Here is a 26623-nt window from a genome sequence, read left to right on the forward strand (position 1 = left end):
TGCGAGATGATACAGTTCTTTCACTTAAAGTTCTTGTCCAGTTTTGATAAAATATGAATCACAAATAACCCAAAAATGTTTTAACTGCCCTCGAAGCTCAGTCAAAATTAGCCCGGTTCCCGAAGTGACGTCACTAGTAGCCCGACCCAGATCCCACTTTGCGCGCTCGTGAACATAGAAATTACATGTTTAAACGCCTGTAGAAACGCAGGGATTTTATCAATCGAGAAAATTTTTTCGCTGAAGTAATCACGGAAACTAGAAGATTTTATTAAAGGAAAAAAAAAATTGGGGGGTTAGTGGCACTTCAAGCATGACGTTAACGGCAGACGGCAAACGGCAAAGGCAACTTCTGATTTTCAGTTCTTTTCTTCTAATCCGTAAATAAAGCCCACAAAAATGGAATAACGTCTCCCACTATTCATTGCAAATAAAAATAATTTTACTCTAATTTTACACACAGCTGAAGAGAGACGACAAAAGTTTCATTTTTGCCGTTTGCCGGTTGCCGTAAACGTCATGCTTAACCTCTCGATTTCTAGTCACGCGAGTAACACGATCCTCACGGCTGGCAATCTACTCCATCACACCGCCATGATTATGATTCGTCCTCGGAGATGGATTTTACTGCTGATATTCCTCCTTCTCCTCCTTCTTGGACTTATTTCTCTAGTATTTGAAAGTAGTCCTCTCGAAATAGCATCCCCCACCACGTCAGAAAGGTGAGTATTTTCTTTGACTGCGATCTATTAGATGCAAATGTAGTGATAACATACAATAACATGTTCTAGTTTCGTCCTCAATAAGTCAAGGATTTCTTCATAAGTAACTTCCACGTAAACTCTTTCACCTCTGCTGCAATAAACGCTTTAGAGTTAGTCAATTTGGAAACACTGAGGCGACAGTTAAGAAGAAGGAGACACACAGTCTAATCTATCTGGCAATTTTAGAGCTGTCAATAATATTTCGAGAGTTCGAAAGTGCGCGCTTTGTCATCTTTCTTCTTCAGTTTCGCGATTTACAATACCGTATTTTATTTTTGTCAAGTTCACATGTGGTAACTAATATTAAGAAATAACCTTGGCTTGAGGGATTTGAATTCACGTTTTAATACAGTTCTGCTGTGTGACTGACATCCAGACAATTAGGCATTGTTGTTATGCATGATTTGAGGTTTCCCTTACAGAATTCTGTTTAACGGCTCCTTTGTTGACTATAATATGAAATTTGGCACAAACATTGTCAAAATAAGGTTTAGAATTCATTGGCGCTCGGCTCAAAGTGTTAAATCGTCAACGTAAGCTTATATTCAGGAGCATTTCAATCAACTTTTTAATTTTCAGAAAAGCCTCTGTTTTGTCTTTGACTTGGCTGGACTCCCGTTTGTTATTCATAGATGATGTTTTAAGGCCCTTAATGATTCGAAGAAAGCAGGTGGCAGGTGTATAACTTAAAGAAATCATATGCTACCGAGCTCGAGTCTCTTCGAGTCAGTACCAGTAAAACCGTGTTGAAATGAGAAGTAATTACAACTTTACGGCAGTTGATAAATACTGGACTAGTTTTGAGCTGAATCGGAAAGGTTTACGCATTGTATCTTTATGGAACAAATTCAGCCAAAAGCAATTTAGGGGTAAAGTTATAAACAAGGTGGCACTATGGTCACGCAAGTGTCGCGTGACTACACAGATAACGAGTGTGTGACAACGACATCGTCACGAATGACATAAAAAGGACGTTATCTCGACGTAAAAAGGACGTTATGTTTGTAGTGTAAACATGTAGACATAATGAAATATTAAGCAACATAACAGCAAGAACATAACGACATAAAGATAAAACTGATCTTTTCCTTATGTCGTTATGGCGATGTCATTATGTCGTTACGTCGCTAGTGTGAACGAGGCTTAATTTACAGGCCTTCAATACAGCCTTTTCCGGACGAGAGCTGCCTAGGAACATTATGTAATTGGTCTAAACTCACCATTAATGTATGAATGTTTGGCTGCCGAATAGCCGAGTAGCTTGGTGTTCTAATCAAACAAATAAACAAACAAACAAACAGACAAAACAACATACAAAAAGGTAAACAAAGTGGCTGGACTGGGTTTTGAAATTCTAAATCAGCCGTCTGACAGAAAGAGATGCAAACGATCGGAAATTTTCTGATGTGGAAGCAGAACAATTAACAAATATTGGACAAAGTTGAGAAAAATATCGTAATTAATTTTGTCAGTGGCGAGTTCAATAACTGTTTTATCATGCGATCACCAAGTATGCTTTCTTTGACAGCTCAAGGAAGCGATCTGATATTTTTCACCCGAGAGCGCGGTTTCAATTACGCATGAGCAGATTATTATTTGCAGCAAAACACGTTTAGACGGTATTACGCATGAGCAGACGATTATTGGTGGGCAGTTATTTACAGGTCGCGTGGTGGGCTCTCGGCATTCTCGTCCCCAGAGGCCGCGCTCCTTTTGGTCAGCACCAAGAATCACGACCTCTGGATAGGTCCAGTGAGATTCTGGTTCTGAATGTCTTTGCAAACACAATAGAATGAGACCGGAGCCTATCAGATTTGTCAGACTTGACTCTGAGCATGCGCAGAGTGACGGGAAGTCCGTGAATCGCGGACTTCCCGTGATGAACCTGGCCAGAGGTCGCGATTCTTGGTGCTGACCAAAAGGAGCGCGGCCTGTGGGGACGAGAATGGGTGCTCGGCCAATGAAAAGGAAGGGCAAAAAAAAAAAAAAAAAAAATGCATCGAATGATAATGCCAATTACGTTTTTTAGTTCTTTAAATCGTGTGAGACAAATTCTTAAAACTTAAAAGTAAGAAAATAACTTTTTCCTCATCACGTGGCACGCTTGGACCTTTTGCTATCCTCACTGACTCTGGGCAACATCTTTATGATCGCCAATTTTTTCCATCTGTGTTTTATTATGACAAGATGTTTTGAAAATGTCATTACTATGCCGGATACCGCCTGATATGTGACTTAAATGGTATGCTAATTGATGGTTGTATTATTTTCCGCGTAAAAAATACAATTTGCTCGGGAAGAGAGTTAAGTTTGCGATGATAGCAATAACACTGGTTCGTCGCAAAACTGTGCTGTGTTTAATTTGTATGTCAACCATCGTTGGTTTTATTTTGCATTTTTACACATCAGATCACCTTGGTTGTGAATTGAAGTAAGTACAAGCCCTGTTTTTATTTATATTCATACACAAGTGATCTCTCAGACAGAAACATATTGTTCTGAAACGATGCCATCGTTGAAATAATATCATGTATCTTCTTGCGATGTGTGCATTATACGTGTACCTTACTCCGTTGATCATATTGCTAGGAAATGTGAAAATACTGAGCGATTTTAGTGTCTGTTTAACACCGATGAATAAACTGTATAAGACGCGAAAGCGATTGATACGTTGATTAACGGCTGGTTGAAAATGGTCACCGAATGTTAAACGTTTGGGTTTTTTTTTTTTTTTAAAAAATCAAGAATATTGAAAACCAAAGAAAAGCTAGGAATATTGGAGACTCGTGGTGAATGGCGACACAAAATAGATAGCCATGGATAATGAGTGGAACGTCTAAACCTTGTATCTTTATACTTGTTTATGTATAATTGGAATACAGCTGTACATTATTTGCATTTTCATGGAGGATTTGTATGCCGTATCACCTGCATATTGCTTTCAACTGAATATCTTTCAGTTTGAACGATGAATGTTACGTTGTTGAATATGAACCCAGATCGAGCAATGGATCTTCTTTCATTAAGCCAAGTTTGTTTTTGTCATAATGTCAATATAGGAAACAGACATTCGGAAAATTACGCTGACACATTAAAAACCACAATAATTTATAAAGCGCTAAGGCTCATTAAGAAGACTTTTTTTCTGTGGCAAGACCGGCTTAGGATTCAAGGGATCATAAGTGTTAACAAGTCCATAAATTCAATATTTTTTATTTACAGACTTCTGGTATAATTTCACAGTCGTGTGACATTGAAGCGAAAATAATTAAAAAAGATTGTCAAAGTAAAGACAGTTGCTATAACACAAGTGTGTGCATCTTCAGAGTACACAAGCTGGCCATCTGTCTAGAATGACTTGTCCACTTTCTTCTGTGTTGTTTAAACAGAAGGAAGTTCTCATTTATTACTAAAATTAACGATAGAAATAACGAACAATATTTGCTGTGCTTTTGACAGCATTGCCGAATTCAAATGTTTTTGTCGAATGCGATGTAGTGTTTATGCGTATAATTCTTGCGATAAGGATAAAAAATAATTTCAAATTAGAATTCAAGATTTTTGAATCTAATGGAAAGCTTCGCTCGAAAGTTCAGGTTTGGAATTTTTTGTGCTGTAATCGCGTTTATTTATTTATTTTTCGTCAAACTCGAGAAGAGGTTGTACGGAGTAAAGGAGTTCAAGAAATCGCCCAGATAAAAGGAACAAAAAAATTCTTTACAGATGTGTTTTTCTAAAACACTCAGTATCGTGGTTACCGACTTAAGGTGTTCGATTAAAAGTTTATAATGCAATTCGATCAATGTACAAACAGTATAGGAGTATTTTCTGTCTGCCATTTTCAGAAGATGTGTAAACAAGGCGCTAAAGAGTGATCTCTGTGGGAAGCCGATGTTGATAATTTTTCTTACGAAATGATTCTGAGAAACATTCAACACATTTAATCAAATATACTTTTGCTATTAGGAAAGGATTCGATGCCGGATATCATACTACGTTTCCCAGCATCCCTTGTACCCCTAGGCCTCATCATTTCCACCCAAACGTTTATTGTAATTGACGTGTAATACGTTTTATTCTCAAACAAAGAAAATCACAACCGTGAAGGAAGTTTGGATACCCGTTCTTAATTAGCATAGATTTTGACCGTTTTACGTCTCGGTTTACTCCTGAGTTTTTGTTTCGATTGAAAAGATATATCGAACACTCCAGACAGTGTGTCATCGGCTATCCAAAGACCTCGACTTTGTTCAAAAATACACCGCTACGCGTCGTAAATTTACGTATTTTCTCTCGGTGTTTGGATATCCCGATGAAACACTGTCTCTCGTGTTTGATATATCACTTGAAAACTGGATCGCTGTGTAATGCACTTCAAGAGTTGTAAGAGAGAGTTAGTAGAGCATGGTAAGCGCACTTGTGATTTTTGGAACGTTTTTTGTTTGTATTCTAGTTTCCTATGTTTTGGGAGCGTTTTTAATAAAACAATTATTCCACTTGTGCTTGTTTGATATAAGATGGTTAATTATAGCTGTCTATCATGTCATATCCAACGCGCGCTCGTGGAATAATAGTTAAATATACCTGGGTGGCTTGGGTCGAGTCTGGTCAACTATATACCAAAGCCTGTTTTCAATCTTGTGGGGTTGTTCTTTTGTTTTGATGCTCGTACGATTTGTAGAGAACGTTAGTAAGATAATCGGCGCGGGAAGGACTGGTACGACCCAACGGTTTACGCCCTCAATTTTACATCGAGCGGTTCGGGGCATTGTGTTGTGTTCTTGGGCAAGACACTTAACTCTCACAGTGCCTCTCTCCACCCAGGAGTATAAATGGGTACCAGTGAAAATAAACGCTGTGTAGTAACCTGCAATAGACAGAGGGGGAGGGGGGGGGGGGGGAGGGGAAGTAAAAATACTCCTAGAGAAACAGAAACAGAAATTAAGCGCACCTCGTATGAGCCACTAGTTTCGAACGGGGACTTTACCTTACCTTGTGTCAGGTTACAGTGCTTATTATCAATCTATTCGTTTAGAAAAAGAATCCTGGACGATGATTTAATACCGACACTGGGTAAATGTAACTGCAATGGTGACAAGGGGAAAGATTTCAGGGACGCTTTAAACAACGACACGCCGCCTCCATGCAAGCCCGTGATTACGGACCTAAATGACGACTTATTGAAAGCGAAGACACGCGACTATCTTACTGACGATCAGGCGGTGGATGCATCACTACCCACATGCGAGCCTGTAAACAACATTTTATTTCTCAAGACGCACAAGACAGGCTCAAGCACAGTGACTAATATTTTAAACCGTTATGGTGATAGCAGGGATTTAATGTTCGCCGTACCCTCTGTGAGAGTGACCTACAGCTTTTTCTGGCCACGCCTGTTTCAGCTTAGGTTTGCGCAGGCGTTTGGCAGAGCGCCAAACATCCTCTGCAATCACGCCAGGTACAACAAGGTTCCCATGAACTGGCTCTTCCCAAAGGAAACGACACGTTACATCACGCTTTTGAGGGAACCAACTCAACATTTTGAGTCTGTTTTCAACTTTTTTCGTCTAGACAAACGTTTTCTGGGGTTGCGAAACGTTAAGTCACCGCTGCAGACGTTCCTTCAAAATGCTACATTTTATCTAAAACAAGCCAAGAACATTACTGGTTTGTTAAATCTGATAAAGAATCCAGCGCTTTTTGAACTGGGTCTGGATACAAAATATCACAGTAATTTAACTGTTGTACAAAACTATATTCGGTTTCTACAACAAGAGTTTGACCTGGTTATGCTTATGGAATACTTCGATGAATCGCTTGTTCTCTTAAAACGCCGTTTTTGCTGGAAAATCGAGGACATTTTGTATTTTAAACTCAACGAAAGAATGGATAAACATAAACAAAATCTTCCGGGAAAAGTGAAAGAGGACATTCGGATTTGGAACTCGGGTGATGTGTTATTGTACGATTTTTTTAACAAAACGCTGTGGGAAATGATAAAAGAAGAAGGTGATGATTTCTACAAGGATCTGGCGCTCTTTCGAAAAGAATTAGAATCCATTAAAGTAGTTTGTCTACGAGAAGGGAAGTTTCTGACCAAACCATACGCTGGTAGGTTAGTGCAGGGTTATGCAGTGAAAGCAAATCTTCCCAAAGAACTGAACGAAACTTGCAAGAGGATGATCATGAACGAGATTCCATATTTGGATCATCATCGCGGTAAGCTGGTAAAACTGTATCAAACTATCGACAGTTCCGTTAATCGACCTGACCTGTTATAATGAAATGCTTTTAAAAGATCAGCAGATTTAGCAGCTGTTTTTTTGTTGATACTGTCGAACTCTCCTCTTTGGTTTTTGTCATTGCTATTTCACTGGATGCGCTTAGATGGACAAAAGGAATGAAATGCCAGTCGGGCTACTTTATTATCTACAATTTTCAAACTCATTAATAATTCATCAAGTTAAAACAAAGAAAATCACAACCGTGAAGGAAGTTTGGATACCCGGTCTTAATTAGCATAGATTTTGACGATTTTACTTCTGCGTTTACTCCTCAGTATTTGTTTCAATTGAGGAGATATATCAAATATTCGAGACAATGTTTCATCGGCTATCCAAACACCTAGAATTTCGTCAAAAATGCTCCGGTGCGCGTCGCATTTTGAACTCTCTTCTCGATGTTTGGATATCTCGATGAAACACGGTCTCTCGTGTTTGGTATATAACCGTTTCTGTTCTGTTCTAAAGCAGTGAACATAATGTTTGTGAATTCCCGGTATAGTTCAGCAGTCTAGCTTTCTCGGTCAGTGACATTCTTCACCCCAGAGCTTTCGCTCTCTCGACAGGGTGCGCGGTCGGTCATGCACCACTGAAAGAGAAGGGCTCTGGGGTCGAGAATGAGTCTGTCAGGAAGGGCCAGAACAGGAGTACTATTACATGTCAATACTGTTGACGGATAATGAGAATATCCCAGCGTTGTGTTAATTGTAAAAGTAAAACAAAGTTATTTATACACAGTAATTTTAAAACGTGCAGTCCAATTTAAAATATTTCAAATAAAAACGTTGTTAAGAATCCGACATAACAGGCTGCTCGGGTAACCAGCGGACTGTTCACACGGGAACTAGTCCACCGAGAGAAAAAAAATCCAGCTTGGGACGGAATAACGGACGGTCAGATTGCATGCAGGTCGGTCGCACCACCTCTTAAGAGTTAGGTAACAAGTAGAATAGAACAGTTTCTATTCTACTTGTAACGTAATCTCAATATTGTCGGGGAGGAGCTACGAAACACACAAGTGTCTCGAAGGAAAATGTCCCTTGGCTTGGCCGCGTTCTATCTACTCACATCACTAAGTTGCCCCGATGGCGTTGTAGATATCACGCCCGACTGGTGTGCGGGGAGACGCGGGTTCGAATCCTGCTCGGGACACGAATTTTTCCTTTCTTTCAGAGACGGGTTTCGAAAGACGCCTTTAAGTTATTTACATCTTTTGATCATTGTTTCCAAGGCTTTCCTGGCTTAAGTAGTTTCTATTCTACTAGTCCTGATATGAGAAACTAGAAACTTAAGGCTAGTAGAGAATTATCCGATCATTCACCCAAAATATTTAACATATCTTATTGGCGGAGGTGCGGGTACTCTGCTGCCATCTCTTCTCCAACGGCCAATCAATTTGAAACGTCAGACAAGTAATTTAAAGAGATCACTCGACCTTGTATTCTGTGTCAACATGACTCCTGGTAGACTGTGCTTTGGTTATTTTAATACATCTATATTCTCAGAAAGAAATAGTGCGACTCAAATTTAAAGACGTGTTTATTGGCAACCATTATGTAGAACGTTCAGATTGATTGAAGATTCTTTACAGGGACACAGTCACGATGTACTTGCTTAAAACTGTTATAACTTGAATTCACGGAATGGTCCGGCCTAAATTCATGTAATAAGGATTTAATTAGCGCTGACTAAATGATTAAAAGCAATTTCTTGAAGAAAGTCCACAGTGTGGAAACATTTTTGCAAAATTTCAACGATTTTCGAGCCAAACTTAAACCTTTGAAAAACTGACATCCTGACGCTTTTTCAAAAATCCATATCACAATCTGTTTCCATCCTCGCCATCGTTAGCCATCCTCACTTCCTGATGGGTTCTAATCATTTGTCGAGTACTGCTCTACAAAATAAAACCATTATTGTTCAGCTTCCAAAGATCGATATGTGTGTTTGAGATTTCCAAAATCATGCTAAAAATGGTGACAGTGTCCCTTTAAGCTTCAAGAAAACTATTGCTAAAATTTGTAGCAATGACAAAAAGGCTCTATTCCTGTAACTTCTAGTCACTACTCATGATCAAACACCGTTCCCATGTAATTATATTTTAGAGTGAAGTTTGAATGGCGCTTGAAAATGCAAGAAATGCAAATGACTATATAACTATACTCTGGTAAAACTGATGCCGATGCAACTTGATAAAGATGCTTCACTTGAGTGTAGAAAAGCAAATTCGCATTTGCTTTGGTTTTGCATTGGTACGCCAAGCGATTGCCTCATAAAACTCGCGCTTCTTTATCATCCAATCAGAAGTAAAACCAAAACCAATCGTCACTCGCTCCACAATTTACAACAGTAATACAACTACTAAAGTCCATTACATTCCGAAAACTTTTTATACAATTCAATTTCTTACGCACTACTTACACTACTTATAGTACAATGCAATTACAGGTGCTACTTAAAATAATACAATTTGCATAACAATCTACAAAACGATACCATTACTTATTTAACTTACGATACCAATTCTTACACTGCTTACAAAATAATACGATTACTGATGCTACTTGCATTCATATTATAGCAACGAGCAACAAAATAAAAGATTCATTCATATTAAAATTGATAAGCTTTTGTCGTTGTCCAGCAGCCTATAGCGTGGCACATGGACAAGAGGAAACCGTTCGCCATATTTAATGCAGCAAAAACCCTGAAAAAGAATATTCAAACTAATCGAAACATTACGCTTCAGAGACATTCTACCAAAAAAAAAAAAAAAAAGATAATTTTTATCGCTTGGGGCAGTGTCCACACTACGTCGGAGAAATTTGAAAACCAGCTTTATTTCTACTGTTAGGCCTACCGTCCACACTGATCCGTCAAGAAAACGGAGCTTTTCGAAAACGCTCTTCAAACCGGAATAACTTGAAAACGCGGCCTATTCGTTTTCGTGTGGACGGAAAACATTTTGAAAACGATGACGTCACGATAATCACGTGATTTCCCTGACCGAGTTTTCCTCAAACACAAATTCAAAATGACCGGTAATTGTTGAGTTTTTAAATTCCTTCGAGTTAGTGTGGACGGAAAACTTTTGATGCGTTACATGTATCATCTATACACAACAGACATCCTGCGATATTCACAGTTTTTTTTTTTTTTTCAACCTTTATTAAACGACCACCCTCGGCGAAATGGATAGCGGCCGCTTAAAAGGGGTTGGCCGTTTAATAGAGGTAAAAACAACAAAGAAGCCCTCATCGGGACTTTGATTACTGGCCGCCTAATAGGGGTGGCCGTTTAAGAGGTGGCCGCTTAATAGGGGTTGGACTGTATACAAAATGATGAAGTTGACTTTTCATTCAACGTCTTCTCAGTGCTCTCGATCGCTTAGCGATCTACAAGTGCCAACTTGACTTCCTTGTCAGGCTTTAGAGCACCAGTACTCACTGGTTTTACTTCATTAAGGGATTCAATCCAGAAGCTTCGTGACACCTGAAGGAGACAAAGTGATGGAAATATTAACCAGAACACAACTAAAAGAAAACAAAGCCCACTAAAATTAAGGAACTACGCCTACACATAGCCTGAAATGTCAGTCATCTCCCACCCTCAGCTTAATCCCCAGGTGATTGGGCTGGGGGCGTAAGATGGCTCACATTTCAGGCTAGCCTCAGTTTTCCGCAGAATTCCTGCGCCTGGTTATTGCCGAGTCGAACATCAGTAATAAGACGAAAAGAAAGCGATAACAATATTAGCGGACGATATTAGTGGAGACAGCGTGGCCTAGTGGTTAGGGCGCCGGACTAGGAAATCCGGCGGTCGCGGGTTCAAGTCCCGCTCTGACCACTAAGCTGGAGTTGTTTCTTGATAGACCCCAGTTCAACTCCTCGGTCACGCTTGTAAATAACCAACTGATCTGCCTCCCGCCAGTTGGGATTTTTAAGCCTGTTATGTTTATTTGCAATATTTGTTTCTTTCAGATTAAGTGGTATGCCTGGTAGCTAGCTAGTTGTAGCTAACTGCATCGACCACCATAAACATTCAACAACAACAACATTTTTAACTGTCAGTAAACTCTCTGCTCGGGTAATAGCCGATGTTGCCGGAAGAAGGCACTCCTCTCCTATCCAATTATTCCTTTTCTAAAGAGATTTTACACGTACCTGAGACAGAAAAATATGCATTTCCAGTTCAGCCACACGCCGCCCTGTTAAACAAAAGAATAAAAAATCTCTTTAAACATATATTGAACTGCTTTATATACACCTCAATATCGCGCTCACAGTAGATGACATTGGTGTCGTCGAGAAATATCACAACCAAATGCAACTAGTGAAATATGAACTTCACTAGTGCAAAGTGGATCTCACGTAAAACTAACAAAAATGATATTACCATTTTGTGCAAGTTAAATGATGTACCGTATACGTGTATTCTTGGTTATAAGGTGTTACAGCTGCCGGCAGCTCTATCGTTAAGGCGTTCTTTTAAGAGGGCTCATTCTTCGCAACAACACTTTCAGTCCTACGTGGCTGAAATTTTGTTCAAATCAAGTTAAGGTTTAATTGAAATTAAATTAAAAACGTTTTTGATTTAAGCAGCATGCAATTGACAAGTGAAACAATATGTAGAGATGTACAACACAGTAATCCAGTGTCACTCCATCACAATTACATCGTGCTTTTACGTGGCTGATGGCAGCAACAAGATTATACTTGTGATGTTTGTAAGTATAATTTCGCCAGTAGAGTAAGTTTTTGCGGATAAAATTTTTGCGAGAATTTTTTTTTTTTGCGGGAACTCTTTTCTGCGGATCGTGGAAAAAAAATCCGGTTTCCGTAGCATAAAGCGACTAGCAGTATTTTTACCCCCCTCCCGCCTCCCGCTCGATGGGATGCTACTCCATCGCATGCACGGTTACCCCCAGCATTAAATTCGCTGGTACCCATTTATACTCCTGGGTGGAGAGAGGCTCTGAGAGTTAAGTGTCTTGCCCAAGAACACAACACAATGTCTCCGGCCAGGGCTCGAACCCAGACCGCTCGATCCGGAGGCGAGCGCACTAACCATGAGGCTACTGTGCACCTCCTCTGTCGAGTGTTAGGTACATATTCCTCGCAACATAACAGATACATGTCCCTACAAGAAATAGGCGAGTAGTCCGTCCGCACACTAGTGTGTACTGTTATCTTCTACAAGTTTCATGCCATCAGAAAGTTTTGGCACAAAGAGATCACCTTACTCATTTATTGTGGTTTAGCCGTCAGTATGTATGTACTTACCAATGCACATCCTGGTGCCAAATCCAAAGGGGAGCGTGGCAAACGCATGATATGGGGTCCTGTGTGAATCATCCCTAAGCCACCGCTCAGGTTTGTACTCCAGGGGATCATCGAACAATTCTGGATTACGACCCATGACATAAATTGGGGTACGTATCATTGTCTGTCCAAGAAATAAAAGACAAATTTATGAAATGAATGATCTTGGATTGACCTTAAGGACTGTATAGAGTTAAGCAAACTTCCGAACTTCCCAAACGAAACCGTGGTAGGCCGAAAAACAATTGGAGAAGATCAGCCGAACAGGAACTGCGGCAAATAGGCCTGCGATGGACCCAAATTGAACGACAAGCTCAGGACAGAGAGCAGTGGAAGAAAACTGTAGACGACCTATGCTCCACCTAGGAGCCAAGGGTCTATATATAGAGTTTAGCAAACTTCCGAACTTCCCTTTTAGGCAGCACGAGCAACCGCAAGCAACTGTTGCATTCTACGTCTCGCAACAGTTCGATCAACACCTTTACACAAGATTTGTTGCACACGCATTGACAGTTCTTTGCAAACGTTTAGAAGTCTTGAGATTCCTGCGGAAATCTTCGAAAATGTTCGGACGTCTTCGGTGATTTTGACAGGTGGTTTCGGTTTTAAAAAGTTCCGAATATTGGACTTAAATTGAACCTTAAGTGACTTTTAAAACAGCTAGGAGCGACGCATGCTGTCTCGTAGAAAGGCGAAAAAGAAGCAAAAGAAAAACCCAGAGGTAAAAACAGCTCCGAAAAACAATTTTTGGGCCGCAATTGTTAACTCTCACTTATTCGCTTCTTTTGCATTGGTCGACGGGTTAAGAAAAGAGAAGGAATCTTTGGTGTCTGAAGACATTGTCCACTACAGCAAAGTCTCAGATCAGTAAAACATTTCATTTGTTAAACTGATGACTTACATTTGGCGGTATCCGGTAGCCTTGAATGACAATGTCTTCTTTAAGAATGCGAGCGTTTTCCCAGGCCACAGGAAACATCCTAGTGCAAAAAAAAAAAAAAAAGTAAGAAATTAAAACTTAATTTAACTAAACGATGAACACCGTTGGGTAACAGAGATTGTAAACCTAAATGATGCTCATCACGGATATAAAAGCATCACCAAGGCAGGTAGAGATCCACCAAGGTGTTCTTCAACCCTGAAAAACAGACGACCAAAAAACTTGCACCTTCCTCACAGTAAAAAAATCTCCCCATTCCTCAAACACGTGAAACCCAGGGCTCACCATAACCGGGGATACTATGAAATATTGCAATTATAATTGTAAAAGTAACTTCACAAATTTCCTTCGTAGCCAGGGACAACCATGGGGGACATACGCATCTTCAGTTTCAAGGCGTTGCCAATTATTTTCCGAAGACAGTACACTACATCGGCTGTGCATCCCACAAGCAGGGAAAAATAAATTTCACCGAGAATATTGAGGACACTACTGTGCAAAAAAGTGCGTTATTATGTTTATCTGGTGTGGGCAGTATATTTATATCCGTGATAATGTGGCACGTGAATTGGTACCGTACCTTAGAGTCTCCTTGATGCATCCCCTAAGAAACGGCATTTTCTGTAACGTGGCAGCAGTGGCAAGTTCGTCAGGTTGCAGAACCGAGTTTACCTCCTCATAAAGCTGTTTTTGCACGTCCGGATTCCTTGCAAGCGAGTACAGCGTCCACAGAGTCGTGTTTGAAGTCTGCAAAATACAATCACATGAATAAATCTTTCATCAGAATGTATTGTAAATTTATCTCCCAGTATCTATCACTAGCTCAACAAGCTCTCAGCTTTGAAGTGCTCATACGCATACAATATGTTTTTCCCATTTGAAAGTCCACATAAAAAAGCGTCTCGAAAACGTTTTTCGATTTCAACTAAACGTGATTTTTTTAATGATTTTTCTGAAACACTCAAATTAGCCGTCTTTTTGATACACCACTCGCACTTAAAAAAAGAATTTAAAAAAAAATCACTCTCTGACAAATAAGAAAATAATTATAAAAAATGTAAGGTTGATTGAATTTGTAATGAAGTAATACCTTTTTGGTTCGCCTCGGCGGCATAACCGGCGAGTTTGGTCGACCAATGGTTTGTATTTTGGCCAAACGTAGTCGAGCCAAAATAATCTCAGCGAGACTAAACGAGCCTGATATGCCGCCAAAGCGGACTAAAAGGGCATGATTAGGTATTTACCGTACCCAGTCATCATATCGTGGCCATATCAGGTCAGTGACTTGATAATGCACTTCGAATTTGGGTGGGTGATTTTTTGGAGGTCTCCTTGTTTAATTTTAAGTAATAAAGATTTTTTTAAGGAGAGAAAACGATGACGATGATGATGATAGTGATGATGATGATGACGACGACAATGATAATGATAATGAGGAGGAGGAGGAAAGAGCTGACGTCTTAGGAGCTAGCTAGGTGAAGTCTTAAGAAAAGTGAGTGTTCATTCCTACCGTCTCCACAGCTGCTATCAATATTTCCACCAAATTTGCCGAAATTTCTTTAGAGCTTATGTCATCTCTGCTGATCAGAAATGTCAAGAAATCCGCGGCATCTTCGTCGTTAAAGTCTCCATTACCCAGCTTGTCTCGAATTTCATTCAACCTCTCTTCAATACAAATGTCGCCAAAGTTGTACATGACATCCATACAATCATAGAACACTTGAACTGCCTTGAACCGGTAAAACTTGTCAATCCAAACAGGAGTGACGAAAACCTTTAGGATTTCACGAGACAACTTTTCAACAGCAGCAATAAATCTCGCTCCTTCCACTGAGGGTGACTTAGTAAAGGACCCAAATCTTTTTTCAAACAGGACTGTACCAACCGCTGGAATTGTTAAAAGATGACACAGGATTAAGACATGCTATCAGACATCATTATGGGTTTGAAGGAGCTTTTCTGCCTTATTTTCGATAATTGATGTTATAAACTGGTGAACTCTAAAGTAAAGATGAAAAGGCAACGAAACGATCTAACGTATTCAATTTATACCTGATTATAAAATTAATGCAATTCACTCTAGCTATATTCCTTTTCTGTTTTTTTTTTTTTTTTTGCATGGGGAATGTTTAATTCCACACCTCAACATTTTTTAAAATGTAACCACAGCCTGGGTTTTGAATGACATCACTGTTCTATTGCTTAACAAAGAAACACTCACATTCTAAAGACCATTTGAATAGCTCCTGTTGAATATTGGAAACTATGCCATTATCATCTCGAGTTGTCTTCATCTGGGATAACATATCAGTTGTGACCTCATTCAATTGCTGTGAATATTCACCAACAACTTCGGGTTTCAACATTTTCATGTTCAAGATGCGGCGCACCTTGTACCACTCTTCTCCTTGCCTGCATTGTTGACACAAGAATGTGTAGATATTTAATGCATGATATGCATGTAGGCCCTGGGGGTACTTTGTAAATCTCTAAGTGAGGTCTTAAGCGCCACTGGGACACTGAAAGCCTTACCCTATACTAGACCATGATCAGCTTGATTTTGTAACGCTTCTAGACCATTCAGGCACCAAAAGCCCCTACCCTATCCAAGAGTAGCTATTTTCCATGCAGAAACGTTATCGCTATTGTAGTCCAATATATCCTAACTAAACCATTTCTGAGTTTCAATTTCTATTATACCCGAACCTTACTGGTAAAAAGACCTGTTCTAGACTAAATTATTTATTCACCAGCCACTTTCTCAGTACATTGTACCCTAATCTAGACCAACACTTTCTGATTTCTATACCCTATCTCAGACTGAACTGCCTGAAAACCATACCCTTCACAGCGGCACTAGATGTACGTATATAGCCTATTTTTGGGAGTAGTCCCCTTCGCCCGGGATAAAAGCCAACTTTGGTTTGTTCTATCACAATCTCACTTGCAGCTTCATGTGTTGTAAACATATATTATGCCCTTTCAAATGTATAGTCTGCATTAGGACACATTTTCCTGTCTTGAAGTCGCTGGAACTTACCTGTATCCTGGTGTCTGTAGCAGTAACCAGCAATACAGAGCTGCACTGTGGCTTAATTGGGTTGAGGAGAATGAGTTTAACCCCTGGTTTAGGACACTGTGTTAAATTCTTGGAAAAGATGCTAACATTGTAGTACCTTTATTCAGAAGGGCGCCATCAAATTAAATACCCGAGAGGTAACCAGACGACTGGTGTCCTATCCAGGGGAGGAGGGGGGGGGGGGGTGGGTGGGTGGGATTAAGAACTAGTTCTTGTCGACTCCAGATAATGCAGACTTTACCAAAGCAGCGGTATGCATATAGGAGGTTTTTAAATTTCACTGCTTTGATTTACGTCGTGACGCCATTCAATTGCTTCAGGGCTGCTGCAGCACAAAGAAGCCCAGACCATGAACTAAATGATAGCCCTAGGAGGCCTTGAGTTAGGTATTCAATTGCAGGGCTTCTAAGGATACTTTTTGGAATACTAGTTCTTGCTGCTCAATATTGGCAGCTGAGCCCTCTAATACAGCTGTAGCTGTGATGCCATGGAGACAGGAAGGCTTATTGACCTTATATCACCAGCTCCCCCCAGCCTAGCCACAGCCTCAAGAGGAAAAAGGCAGTGAATTGCCCGTCCTTGGCACGTCACTGGACAAGCTTTGTTGAATTAGGGTAGATTGTTCCAGAAATATTCACTGGAACAGCAAGAGACACCAAAAGCAGGCTGAAGCAGCTGGCATCAGAGAGTTTGCCACAAATCTGGCTGATTTTTTCTCCTCGGTGACTGTGGCAATCCAACAGTGTTTTGTTTTGAAGGAGGGAGGGGGGGTGGGGGGGGGGAGTGGGATGACTCTGGTTTGGAAACTCATGCCAGTTGAATTGCAAGACTGGTCCTTATGGGTGGGGATCAGGTCAGTTCCCTTTTTTTTCGGCTACATATAGGACCTTCCTTTAGAATTATGCAACTAGCTGAGTAGCCAAAGTGAGATCTTCACTAGCACTTCGGCTGATTACTGCTTTGAGCCACATGATCCATATAGGTTGTAACAGTAGCTGTCATTATAACCTCGCACCGAAAGTCCGAGTTCTTATTGACCATTGGTTGGGAAGTGAGCAACTCTAGAAAATTCTGGTTGAATTTGCAAATGAACATATGGTTTTTCTTGTGGCTACTGTTGCTAGGCAACGGTAGCCATTATGTTATCATGTGCGTAAGTAAGTAGAGTGTCCAATTTTCGGATTGTGTTCGGAACTATTCGGTCGTCTGTAACCGGGAAGTCGAACGGAAGTCGGTCCGATGTTCGTAGTTACAAAATAGACAAATGTACAATATTCATTTTCTCTCGGTTTTACACGAACGCTATAATCGAACGTCTGCTGGTCTCATTTTGGACTTAAACTATACCAAACGACCAGCGAAGCTAAATCCTGCTCTCTCCAATGATCGAGGTTTTATCGACTACTCACGCACAATGTATCGAAAACGTCTTGGTTGGGAGCTCGAGTTTTCAGGTAAGAGTACTCTGCATTTATGTGTTTATCCTATTTTGGACCAGTAATCAGACACAGCGTTCAAGCAATGTGCACAGTGTTTCTTCGTAAAAAGATTTTGGGCTTCTGAGGGTGCAGATAGAATTTTCTTCTGATCAGGAATACGTTCCCAGAATCGCTGATACAAAAAAGGTTTATAAATTGCCAGATCCTATACGATCCTGTACATGAAGCATTTCGCAATGTCAAGCTGGACAAATCAATCGGCTATCATGGCCGTCTTGTAGTACAGGATCGTACAGGATTTAGCGATTTATAAACCTTTTCGGGGCTACAACATTTTCCCTCGGGAAACTATTAAGGTATCATGGTAGGTGGATTGACAGTGTTTGGAAATCGCGCTCTTACGCCGGCGCTTTGAAAGAAAACCCCATCAACCTATACATTTTCTGAAAGCTTAATAGTTATAGAATACAATCATATCTTTGAAATTTTCTAAAAAGTTATTGTCGGAGTGATATTAAAAGAAATACCCAGAAACACTGCTTCGCTTAAACTGGTTCACTTCCGCGTGTGAATTATCGGAGCGGCGTGATTTACATCGGAAATGTTTTCTCACACATCACCCTCAAAAATCGTGTCTGCGATTTTCCAGATGTGGTTTGGTTTGTTTTTCTACACCCTCCTAAACTTTGATATTTTTAATGCGGACGTTTCCTTCTACAAAAGAGGGCATAACTTTGAAACGGAAGCGAAATTAAACAAAGTGCGACACGGTTTTTCGAAGGAGGTATCCTAGAACATACCTGCCGATTTTCAGCCAATTCCATCGGAAGACGCGCGTAAACGAACTAAAAATGTTCGTCCTTATATGCAGTTTTATTTTATCGAGAAAAACACGAAAAACCTTTTATGAGATCTGTATGAATAGGTGTTAAAAATCCCCTCCGCACTGACAGATGTCGGCATGGGTCAGTTTACCACAACAATGGGTTATGACAATTTGAAATAAACAGACGACTAATATTCTGGCGCGGAAACGCGCGTCGCAGTGAAGTCGTCCGAGAAGGGACAAACTACAAGTTAAACTGCCGTGATCTTTTACTTAAAAGATTTCGTCGGCGGCATTGGTATTATGTTGCTTAGGTTTAGGTTCCTTCGTTCTCCAGACATTTTTTGAAACCATGCCTCGTGAAGCCAAAAAGCATGAAAAAGAGGAAATCTCGAGGTCTACATTGTCAACATCTACATCTGCGCTTGACTCTCTCGTTGTGGAAGTTTCGGAATCGCGTCCGTTCTACAACAGTTTCGTGCGACTAGCGCTTGTTCTATTTTGTCCTTTAGCTTCATCGGCGGGACTAGTGTCCTCGAGTTCCTTCAACCATTCTTCTTGGTTATAGTGCGACCCACGGTCGCTCAGAGCCAAAGATCTAGTTCGACGCTGAAACTGTGGGTTCCACCAGATTTTCGCCTCTTCGGCGGTCTCTTCGAAGACGAAAATGGCCAAGAATTTTTCGTCCTGACATAAAGAAAATTTGACCAGAACGAAAGCCAACTTGCGATGAAACAACCAGATCAAGAACAGTTCGCGTGCACAAATGAAATATCACACCACAATTCGCGTTACTTGTGACAACTGGCGGTGAATTTTAATTAGAGGTGTCAACGCGCTGTAAGGGGTTAATAATATTCAAAAATAGTTTTTTTGCTTTAACTTAAAAAGTAAAAAAAGCCTTTCCCCATTCTTTTTGCAAAATATTGATCTCAGTCTTCTCAATTTGAACAGCCAAAGAAAGATTTTTCGCATTTTTCGTAAAAATCCACCTACCATGATACCATAATTATTCCCTTCGAAGATCAAAATATTGTCCTGCGAGACACAAACCAGAAAAAATCTAGCCTTTGGGAATTCGTGAATTCCCTTCGAAGGACAAAATGCGTCTCTAGAGACACAAAAGTATTTCCTTTGGGAAACGAAAAGGTGACTAGAGAGGTCACTGGTAGTAGTGAAACACAGAGGAATAGTGCAACATCCATGGTTGTTATAATGCTGTACATGCGAAGCAAAATAGCCTGCTGGACACTGACATGTGCTTGAAAGCTGACAAAGCTGTGTCTGTTGCTAATTGTGGAATGTGACAATAATATAGCACTTCTTGTGATAGTAAGAGATACAGATTCATCCGATATGTCACTGAAACAGGCCAGGTAGATTTACCAAAGACAGTTTCTACAGCAATTGTTTTGTGAAATACATAATTGAAACATATTTACAGTGTCATGTAATTCGTCAGAAAAACATGTTTCAATGTCATATCCCAGTCCTGCAACAAGTAAGTAATATTGCTTCTTCTTAAGAGGAATATGCAGCACTGATTCTAATTCAGTGTTAAATCGGACGGTGTAAAACACAGAAATGGACTGCAGACTGCAGACCGGGGTAAAATGCAGACTGTCAGGGTAAAATACAGACTACAGACTGTAGACTTTTTAACTGAATCGTGTTACCGTTTCCATCATTGATAGCTAAACACACTAACTAGCGCGTCATCAATAGGCTAACATGAGTAATATAAAATAAGTGTTGATGTTAATGAATGGGTTTGTGGAACATACCACAGACATGTAGTAAAGTAAAAACGCCATGTGCTGTTGATAACGGCATGGTAATTTTCCACAATAACAACTAGAATAACAACAATTCAAATGAACATGAATGCAGATTGCTAGCAACAAGAATTGCATTTCAAAAGCTAGTGCAAGACAGTTCAAGATACAGGTAATATATTGTTAGTGTTCTTACTGATGTTCTATTCTCATGAATACTGCCAGTATGTTGCCATGGCTACCATGTAAGGCTAGTGCAATCAATGTCAATTTTTTATATAGTTCCAATATAAGAGTTTTGCATTGTCATTAAATATCAACCCTTAGAAGGTAGTGCAGGCCGTTGATTGCTTGATTATAGCAATTTCTATAGAAATGATGGGATTGATTTTAATCCAGAATAATACATTATTTGATGCAACAAAGAAATTCACAACATTAAACTGTTAACTATGTAGTATGGGATAATCAATTACGAGCAACAATAAATGCAATTAGTATCACCCAGCTAGTGGACTAATGCAAATCCTGTATTTTAATTGGCTGCGCTACTAGAGGACTATTAGTAATAGTCCTCAACTAGCGAAATTGGTGCAATCGAGTGTGACGCTTTCTTTCGTCTTATTCCCAAATAAATATTTCTTCAACTTGCATTTGCTAACTTTATTATTGCCTTTTCTGTTCAACTAGTTGGGTAATACTAAAACAATTACACCCTTCTGTTGTGTTAGCTTACATGAAGTATTGTTCAAGTTAGTTACGTGCGAGATGCATGTTGGTTATTAAAGATGGCGTCTTGAAGTAAACACGTGTTGTTCACTGAAGACTATCGTAAGTCCAAATAACTCGACATGGTGACAGCGCGAAGTTCCCAATAGCCTTTAAACTGAAGAAGAATCAGACAAAACGGAAATATGGGAGACCAAGGTGCACACGAGACCGGAATTCAAGCTGAACAACCTCAAGTAGTTGAAGAGCCGAACGAAGCTGGCGCTCACGCCGCACAACCAGCCGCACAACCACAAGTCGCCGCAGCTGTACAGCAGCCCATGGTCTAAACAAATACCCATGGCGAGTTACCAAGTTCCACCACCTGAAAAGTTCAACTTCAAACCCGAAGAATGGTCCCGTTGGATCAAGCGTTTCGAACGATTTCGAAAAGCGACGGGACTCGACCAAAAGGACGGCGAGAGCCAAGTGAATACTTTGATTTATTCGATGGGCGAAGAAGCTGACGACATCGTAGTGTCATTCGGACTGACAACTGAAGAAGCAAAGCAGTACAACGTGGTGAAAGGCACGTTTGAAGCTCATTTTGTGGTAAAGAGAAACGTAATATTTGAAAGAGCCAAGTTCAACCTGAGAAGTCAACGAGATGGTGAGTCAGTGGATAATTTCATAACAGATTTGTATTGTCTTGCTGAATACTGCGAATTTGGAACACTAAGAGACGATCTCATCCGAGATAGAATCGTGGTAGGGATAAAAGACAAGAAGCTCTCTGAACAACTGCAACTGGATTCCAAGCTGACTTTAGAGAGAGCAATTACAAAAACCAGGCAGTCGGAGACAGTTAAAAAGCAGCAAACGTTCCTACAGGAAACCCAAATCTGACCCACCACCAGCGCATGTTGATCGTTTGTCCAAAGGAAAGGGAAAAGACTCTAAAGAAGATATGAAGAAGAAAAAGAAACCACCCAAGTCTAAAAATGGGAAGACTCCTGAAGTACAATGCTCAAGGTGCATGGGTCAACTACACCCAAAGAGACTATGTCCAGCCAGAGAATCGAAATGTAACAAGTGCTCCAAAGTAGGACATTGGGCAAAGGCCTGCAGATCTCAATCAGACCAGAGAGTGGGTGAAGTGAATTTTCCTGGGAGACAAGAAGAAGGAGAGTTCTTCCTAGGTGAACTCACTGAACTATCTGCTGCCCAAAGAAGTACAGAAGATTCATGGAAAGCTAAAGTTTCATGAACTGACTGCAAGCAGAATTTAAATTGGATACCGGTGCGGATGTAACAGTAATTCCACCTAGCCTGTATCACAGTTTGCAACCAGTTCCATCACTTAGCAGGACCACCAGGCTACTCATGGGTCCATGTAAACAGAAACTGAGCTGTCTAAGAACTTTCATAGCAGAGTTGCAAGTGCAAGATAGGATTGCTAAGGAGCAAGTGTATGTAATAGAAGATTTGGAGCGACCTTTGCTAGGAAGAAAGCCACCTGAACTTCTAAAGCTGATAAGCAGACTTGACAGCCTGAGCAGTGATGACTACAAGAATAAAGTAGCAGACAAGTACCCCAAGTTGTTCGAAGGACTAGGTGTCATGAAGGACAGTTACCGTATCACACTCAAAGAGGATGCTAAACCTTTCCAAGTGTCAGTTCCAAGGAAAGTACCCTTCCCCTTGTATCAGAAAACAAAAGAAGAGTTAGACAGGATGTTGGAGACAGGAGTCATATCCAGAGTTGACCAACCCACTGATTGGTGCGCTCCTATGGTGGTGACCCCGAAGAGCAATGGCAAGGTCAGGGTCTGCGTCGACCTGAGCAAGCTGAATGAGTACGTCAAGAGGGAGAACCATCCACTTCCAGCAGTAGACACAACTCTCGGAAGATTGGCAGGTTCCAGCGTGTTCTCTAAACTTGACGCCAACTCAGGATTCTGGCAGATAAAGCTAGCGTGCGAATCAAGACCACTGACAACATTCATCACCCCATGGGGCCGTTTCTGTTTCAATGTGTTGCCCTTCGGAATCAGTTCTGGTTCTGAGAAATTCCAGAAGAATATGAGTCAGATCCTCCAGGGATTAGATGGCGTGGAATGCAACATAGATGACGTTTTAGTCCATGGCAAAGATGAGACTGAACACAATCAGAGGTTAGAAGCAGTACTCAAGCGTCTGGTTGAAGCTGGCGTGACACTCAACCTAGACAAATGCCAGTTCAGCACAGACAGAGTCAAGTTCCTTGGACACGTTATAAGCTTCAGTGGAATTGAGGCAGATCCTGAAAAGCTACAAGCAATTGCAGACCTACCGCCACCTCAGAACGTGCAAGAAGTGAGGACATTTCTTGGTATGGTGAACCAACTAAGCAAGTTTTCCGAGCACCTCGCTGACAAGACAAAGAGCATCAGAGACCTTCACAAAGGGAACCAATGGACATGGGGAAGTGACCAACAGAAAGCATTTGAGCAGATCAAATCACACCTCACACGAGCTCCAGTACTGGCTCTGTACGATCCAAACAAGGAAACCAAAGTAGCAGCTGACGCTTCATCCTTTGGCCTAGGTGGGGTAATTATTCAACTCCAACCTGACAACTCCTGGCGACCAGTCTCATTCATATCGCGAGCGATGACGCCCACTGAAACCAGATATGCACAAATCGAAAAAGAAGCCCTAGCGCTCACATGGGCATGTGAACGATCCTGGGAGTACATTGTGGGAAAATCAATCTCCGTGGAAACAGACCATAAACCCCTGGTGCCACTCCTGAGTACTCACACACTGGATCAACTTCCACCAAGAATTCAAAGATTTAGAATGCGACTGATGAGATTCCACTTCAAGGAGATCAAGCATGTTCCTGGAAAGAAGATGTACCTAGCCGATGCGCTTTCAAGACTCCAACCCCGAAGCCAAACAGTAAAGTCAACAATTGACGATGACGAAATGCAAGCACACATTGGAAGCGTGATCTCATCACTGCCTGCCTCAGACGTACGATTACAGCAGATCATAGAAGCACAGGAGGAGGATCCTGTCTGCAGGCAGATCAAAGTGTACTGCTGTGAGGGAGGGCCTGACAAGTATTCATTAAACGATGCAATGAAACCTTATTGGTCAAGCAGGGGTGAACTGTCTGTGGTGCAGAACATTCTGCTCAAAGCATCCAGGATCGTGATCCCTTCTTCCATGCGTCTTGAGATACTGGATAAGATCCACGAAGGACACCAGGGAATCACTAAGTGTCGTGAGCGGGCCAAAAACTCTGTCTGGTGGCCAGGACTCAGCCGAGAAATCCAGGATCTGGTGCAACAATGCAGAGTTCGCGCTCTTCAAAGGGACAACAAGCCTGAACCGCTTATCACGACACCCTTACCTGACCGTCCCTGGCAAATCGTAGCCACAGACCTCTTCGAGCTGAAAGGTGCTGACTACCTTATTGTTATAGACTACTTCTCAAGATACGTGGAAGTAGCAGCCATGCAGAAGACTACAAAGTCAAGTGAGGTCATTAGAGCACTTAAGTCGATATTTGCAAGACATGGGATCCCAGAGCAAGTGCGATCTGACAATGGTCCTCAGTTTGACAGTGCAGAATTCTTACTTTGCCAAGGAATGGGGATTCAAGCATAACACAAGTAGTCCTCGATTTCCCCAAGCAAATGGAGAAGTTGAGCGTGGAGTTAGTACTGTGAAGAATCTTCTAACAAAGGAAAAAGACCCTGCTAAAGCATTACTAGCCTATCGCTCAACACCACTACCATGCAAGTTCTCTCCTGCCCAGTTGCTGATGGGAAGGCAGATTAGGAACAGCGTTCCGTTATTCCACACCCAGCTGAACCCACAGTGGCCTGACTTGGATAACCTGCGTGCACGAGAAAGCATGAGCAAATTGAAGCAGGAAACAGTGTTCAACACGAGGCACAAAGCCAAGCCCTTGCCTTCAATTGGACCGGGTACTGAAGTTTTCGTCAAGGACCTTCAGCGGTCAGGAAAAGTCATTGAAGCAGCATCAACACCTCGGTCGTGTAAAGTTGAAACACTGACCAGCACGATAAGAAGAAACCGTATTCACCTTACTCCACTGCCAAATCAGCAGGAGCAACATGAGCGACCGACACCAATGGTGAACCAAGTTCCCGCAGAGGACAAAGCGGCAAGACCTGTTCGGAAGGACATTCCCGTTACAAAGGGAGACATTCAAGTACCCCCTGTAACACCCATTCTTGCTACTAGGCCTAAGAGAATTATAAAACCATCGCTGAAAGTTAGAGAGAATCTAGGTTTAGTTTGAGATGACGCTGTGTTATAAGATTCCATATTGTTTGTCAGTCTTCTCATGCTCAGTTCGTTCCCTAGATACTCTTGAACAATGGGGGGAGATGTTGTGTTAGCTTACATGAAGTATTGTTCAAGTTAGTTACGTGCGAGATGCATGTTGGTTATTAAAGATGGCGTCTTGAAGTAAACACGTGTTGTTCACTGAAGACTATCGTAAGCCCAAATAACTCGACACCTTCGCCTTCGCCCTCGCCTTCGCCTCGACACCTTCACCTTCGGCTTCGCCTCATGGGCTATTGACCCGTAGCCCGAAGGGCTACAGGTCTAATTGTTAAATAGCAAAAATGTTGAGTCACAAAAAAAAAAATACTAGGTGATGAAAATGAATAAAGTAAGCATGAATGTTCATGAAAATTCTAGGGAAATGTAGCATTGCCCTTCACCACGGGCAAGACTGACAATACTTCAAATCCCTAAAATACTGTTCTTCTGTAAACGTGTATCAGCAATTTCATTGACTCTCTCTTGAATATTATGTTGGTAAAATGGGTAAAAAAGGATAGTTTGATGATAAAAATCTTATTACACATTTTTTGCTCAACAAAGTACAAAATGTCCAGGGGATATTGTACACTACAACGTCCAATAACTTACTGATTTAAATATATGACTCAAATGATATGCCTGAGCACTGCTTTTGTGAAATATTTAAGCATGTTTTGCTACTGGTGCTCAATGGCTTATACATACAATAATCAATCTGAGCAGCCAAATTTCTTGTTGATATTATTTTCTAGCTTCATGTAATGCCTAACCATCGAGTGATTGAGTTGAGGTAGGTAGCAAATAAAGTCACTGATTGTACCGAAAACCAACTACTAGAATATTTTTCAATCAAAACGTTTAGGTTTACAGTCAGTGACAAAGTCATCTCATAAGCTGCATGACATATATTTACACTGTCATTTACAGGGACCACTAAGCATCACTGACTTGGGGTAGTAGCAAGCACATAGCGACTGAGATACGGTCTTCAATAATTTGACACTGTACTTAGAGCTTCAGAACTGCTGAATGTGTGACTTTGTCATTTTCAAACAATTGATTATTCATCAAATGGCATCTATATCAATCACAAAAATTTAGGATGGGGGACCTTTCTAAAGCTATGCACCATTGTGCTAG

General features: G+C 40.9%; 2 protein-coding genes and 1 non-coding gene across 4 annotated transcripts in view; 2 read left to right on the top strand and 1 right to left on the bottom strand.

The window, feature by feature from the left end:
* LOC145466127 (galactosylceramide sulfotransferase-like) lies at positions 1–9906 on the top strand. 2 transcript variants are annotated; one of them, XM_081449899.1, is made up of 2 exons: positions 1–722; positions 5800–9906. In XM_081449899.1, exons 1-2 carry the CDS (start codon positions 520–522, stop codon positions 7043–7045), a joined length of 1449 nt encoding a protein of 482 aa, XP_081306025.1. In that variant the 5' UTR covers positions 1–519; the 3' UTR covers positions 7046–9906. The 2 variants fall into 2 exon arrangements, with proteins under 2 accessions (XP_081306025.1, XP_081306026.1); XM_081449900.1 differs by lacking the exon at positions 1–722 and adding an exon at positions 736–3195.
* LOC145466126 (cytochrome P450 10-like) overlaps positions 8509–26623 on the bottom strand; it is a 20681-nt gene continuing 2566 nt past the window's right edge. Inside the window, exons 2-8 of the mRNA XM_081449898.1 lie at positions 15528–15718; positions 14817–15193; positions 13887–14053; positions 13268–13346; positions 12328–12490; positions 11209–11252; positions 8509–10537 (exon numbers count right to left, since the gene is read on the bottom strand). Of these exons, the coding sequence (XP_081306024.1) occupies positions 10433–10537; positions 11209–11252; positions 12328–12490; positions 13268–13346; positions 13887–14053; positions 14817–15193; positions 15528–15718 (1126 nt within the window). The 3' untranslated portion in view covers positions 8509–10432. The remainder of the gene's footprint in view (positions 10538–11208; positions 11253–12327; positions 12491–13267; positions 13347–13886; positions 14054–14816; positions 15194–15527; positions 15719–26623) is intronic.
* Positions 10810–10896, top strand: Trnap-agg (transfer RNA proline (anticodon AGG)). The gene has a single exon. It is a non-coding gene; the product is annotated as a tRNA-Pro (tRNA).

The sequence above is a fragment of the Orbicella franksi genome, chromosome 13 (genome assembly GCF_964199315.1).
Source record: "Orbicella franksi chromosome 13, jaOrbFran1.1, whole genome shotgun sequence".
NCBI lineage: Eukaryota > Metazoa > Cnidaria > Anthozoa > Scleractinia > Merulinidae > Orbicella > Orbicella franksi.

What these genes read in the sequence shown, in the direction of transcription:
- LOC145466127 (XM_081449899.1), top strand. Translation starts at nt 520, where the DNA reads ATGCTTAACCTCTCGATTTCTAGTCACGCGAGTAACACGATCCTCACG. An exon ending in TCCCCCACCACGTCAGAAAG is followed by an intron (nt 723 to 5,799) that starts GTGAGTATTTTC and finishes CTATTCGTTTAG; the next exon opens with AAAAAGAATCCTGGACGATG.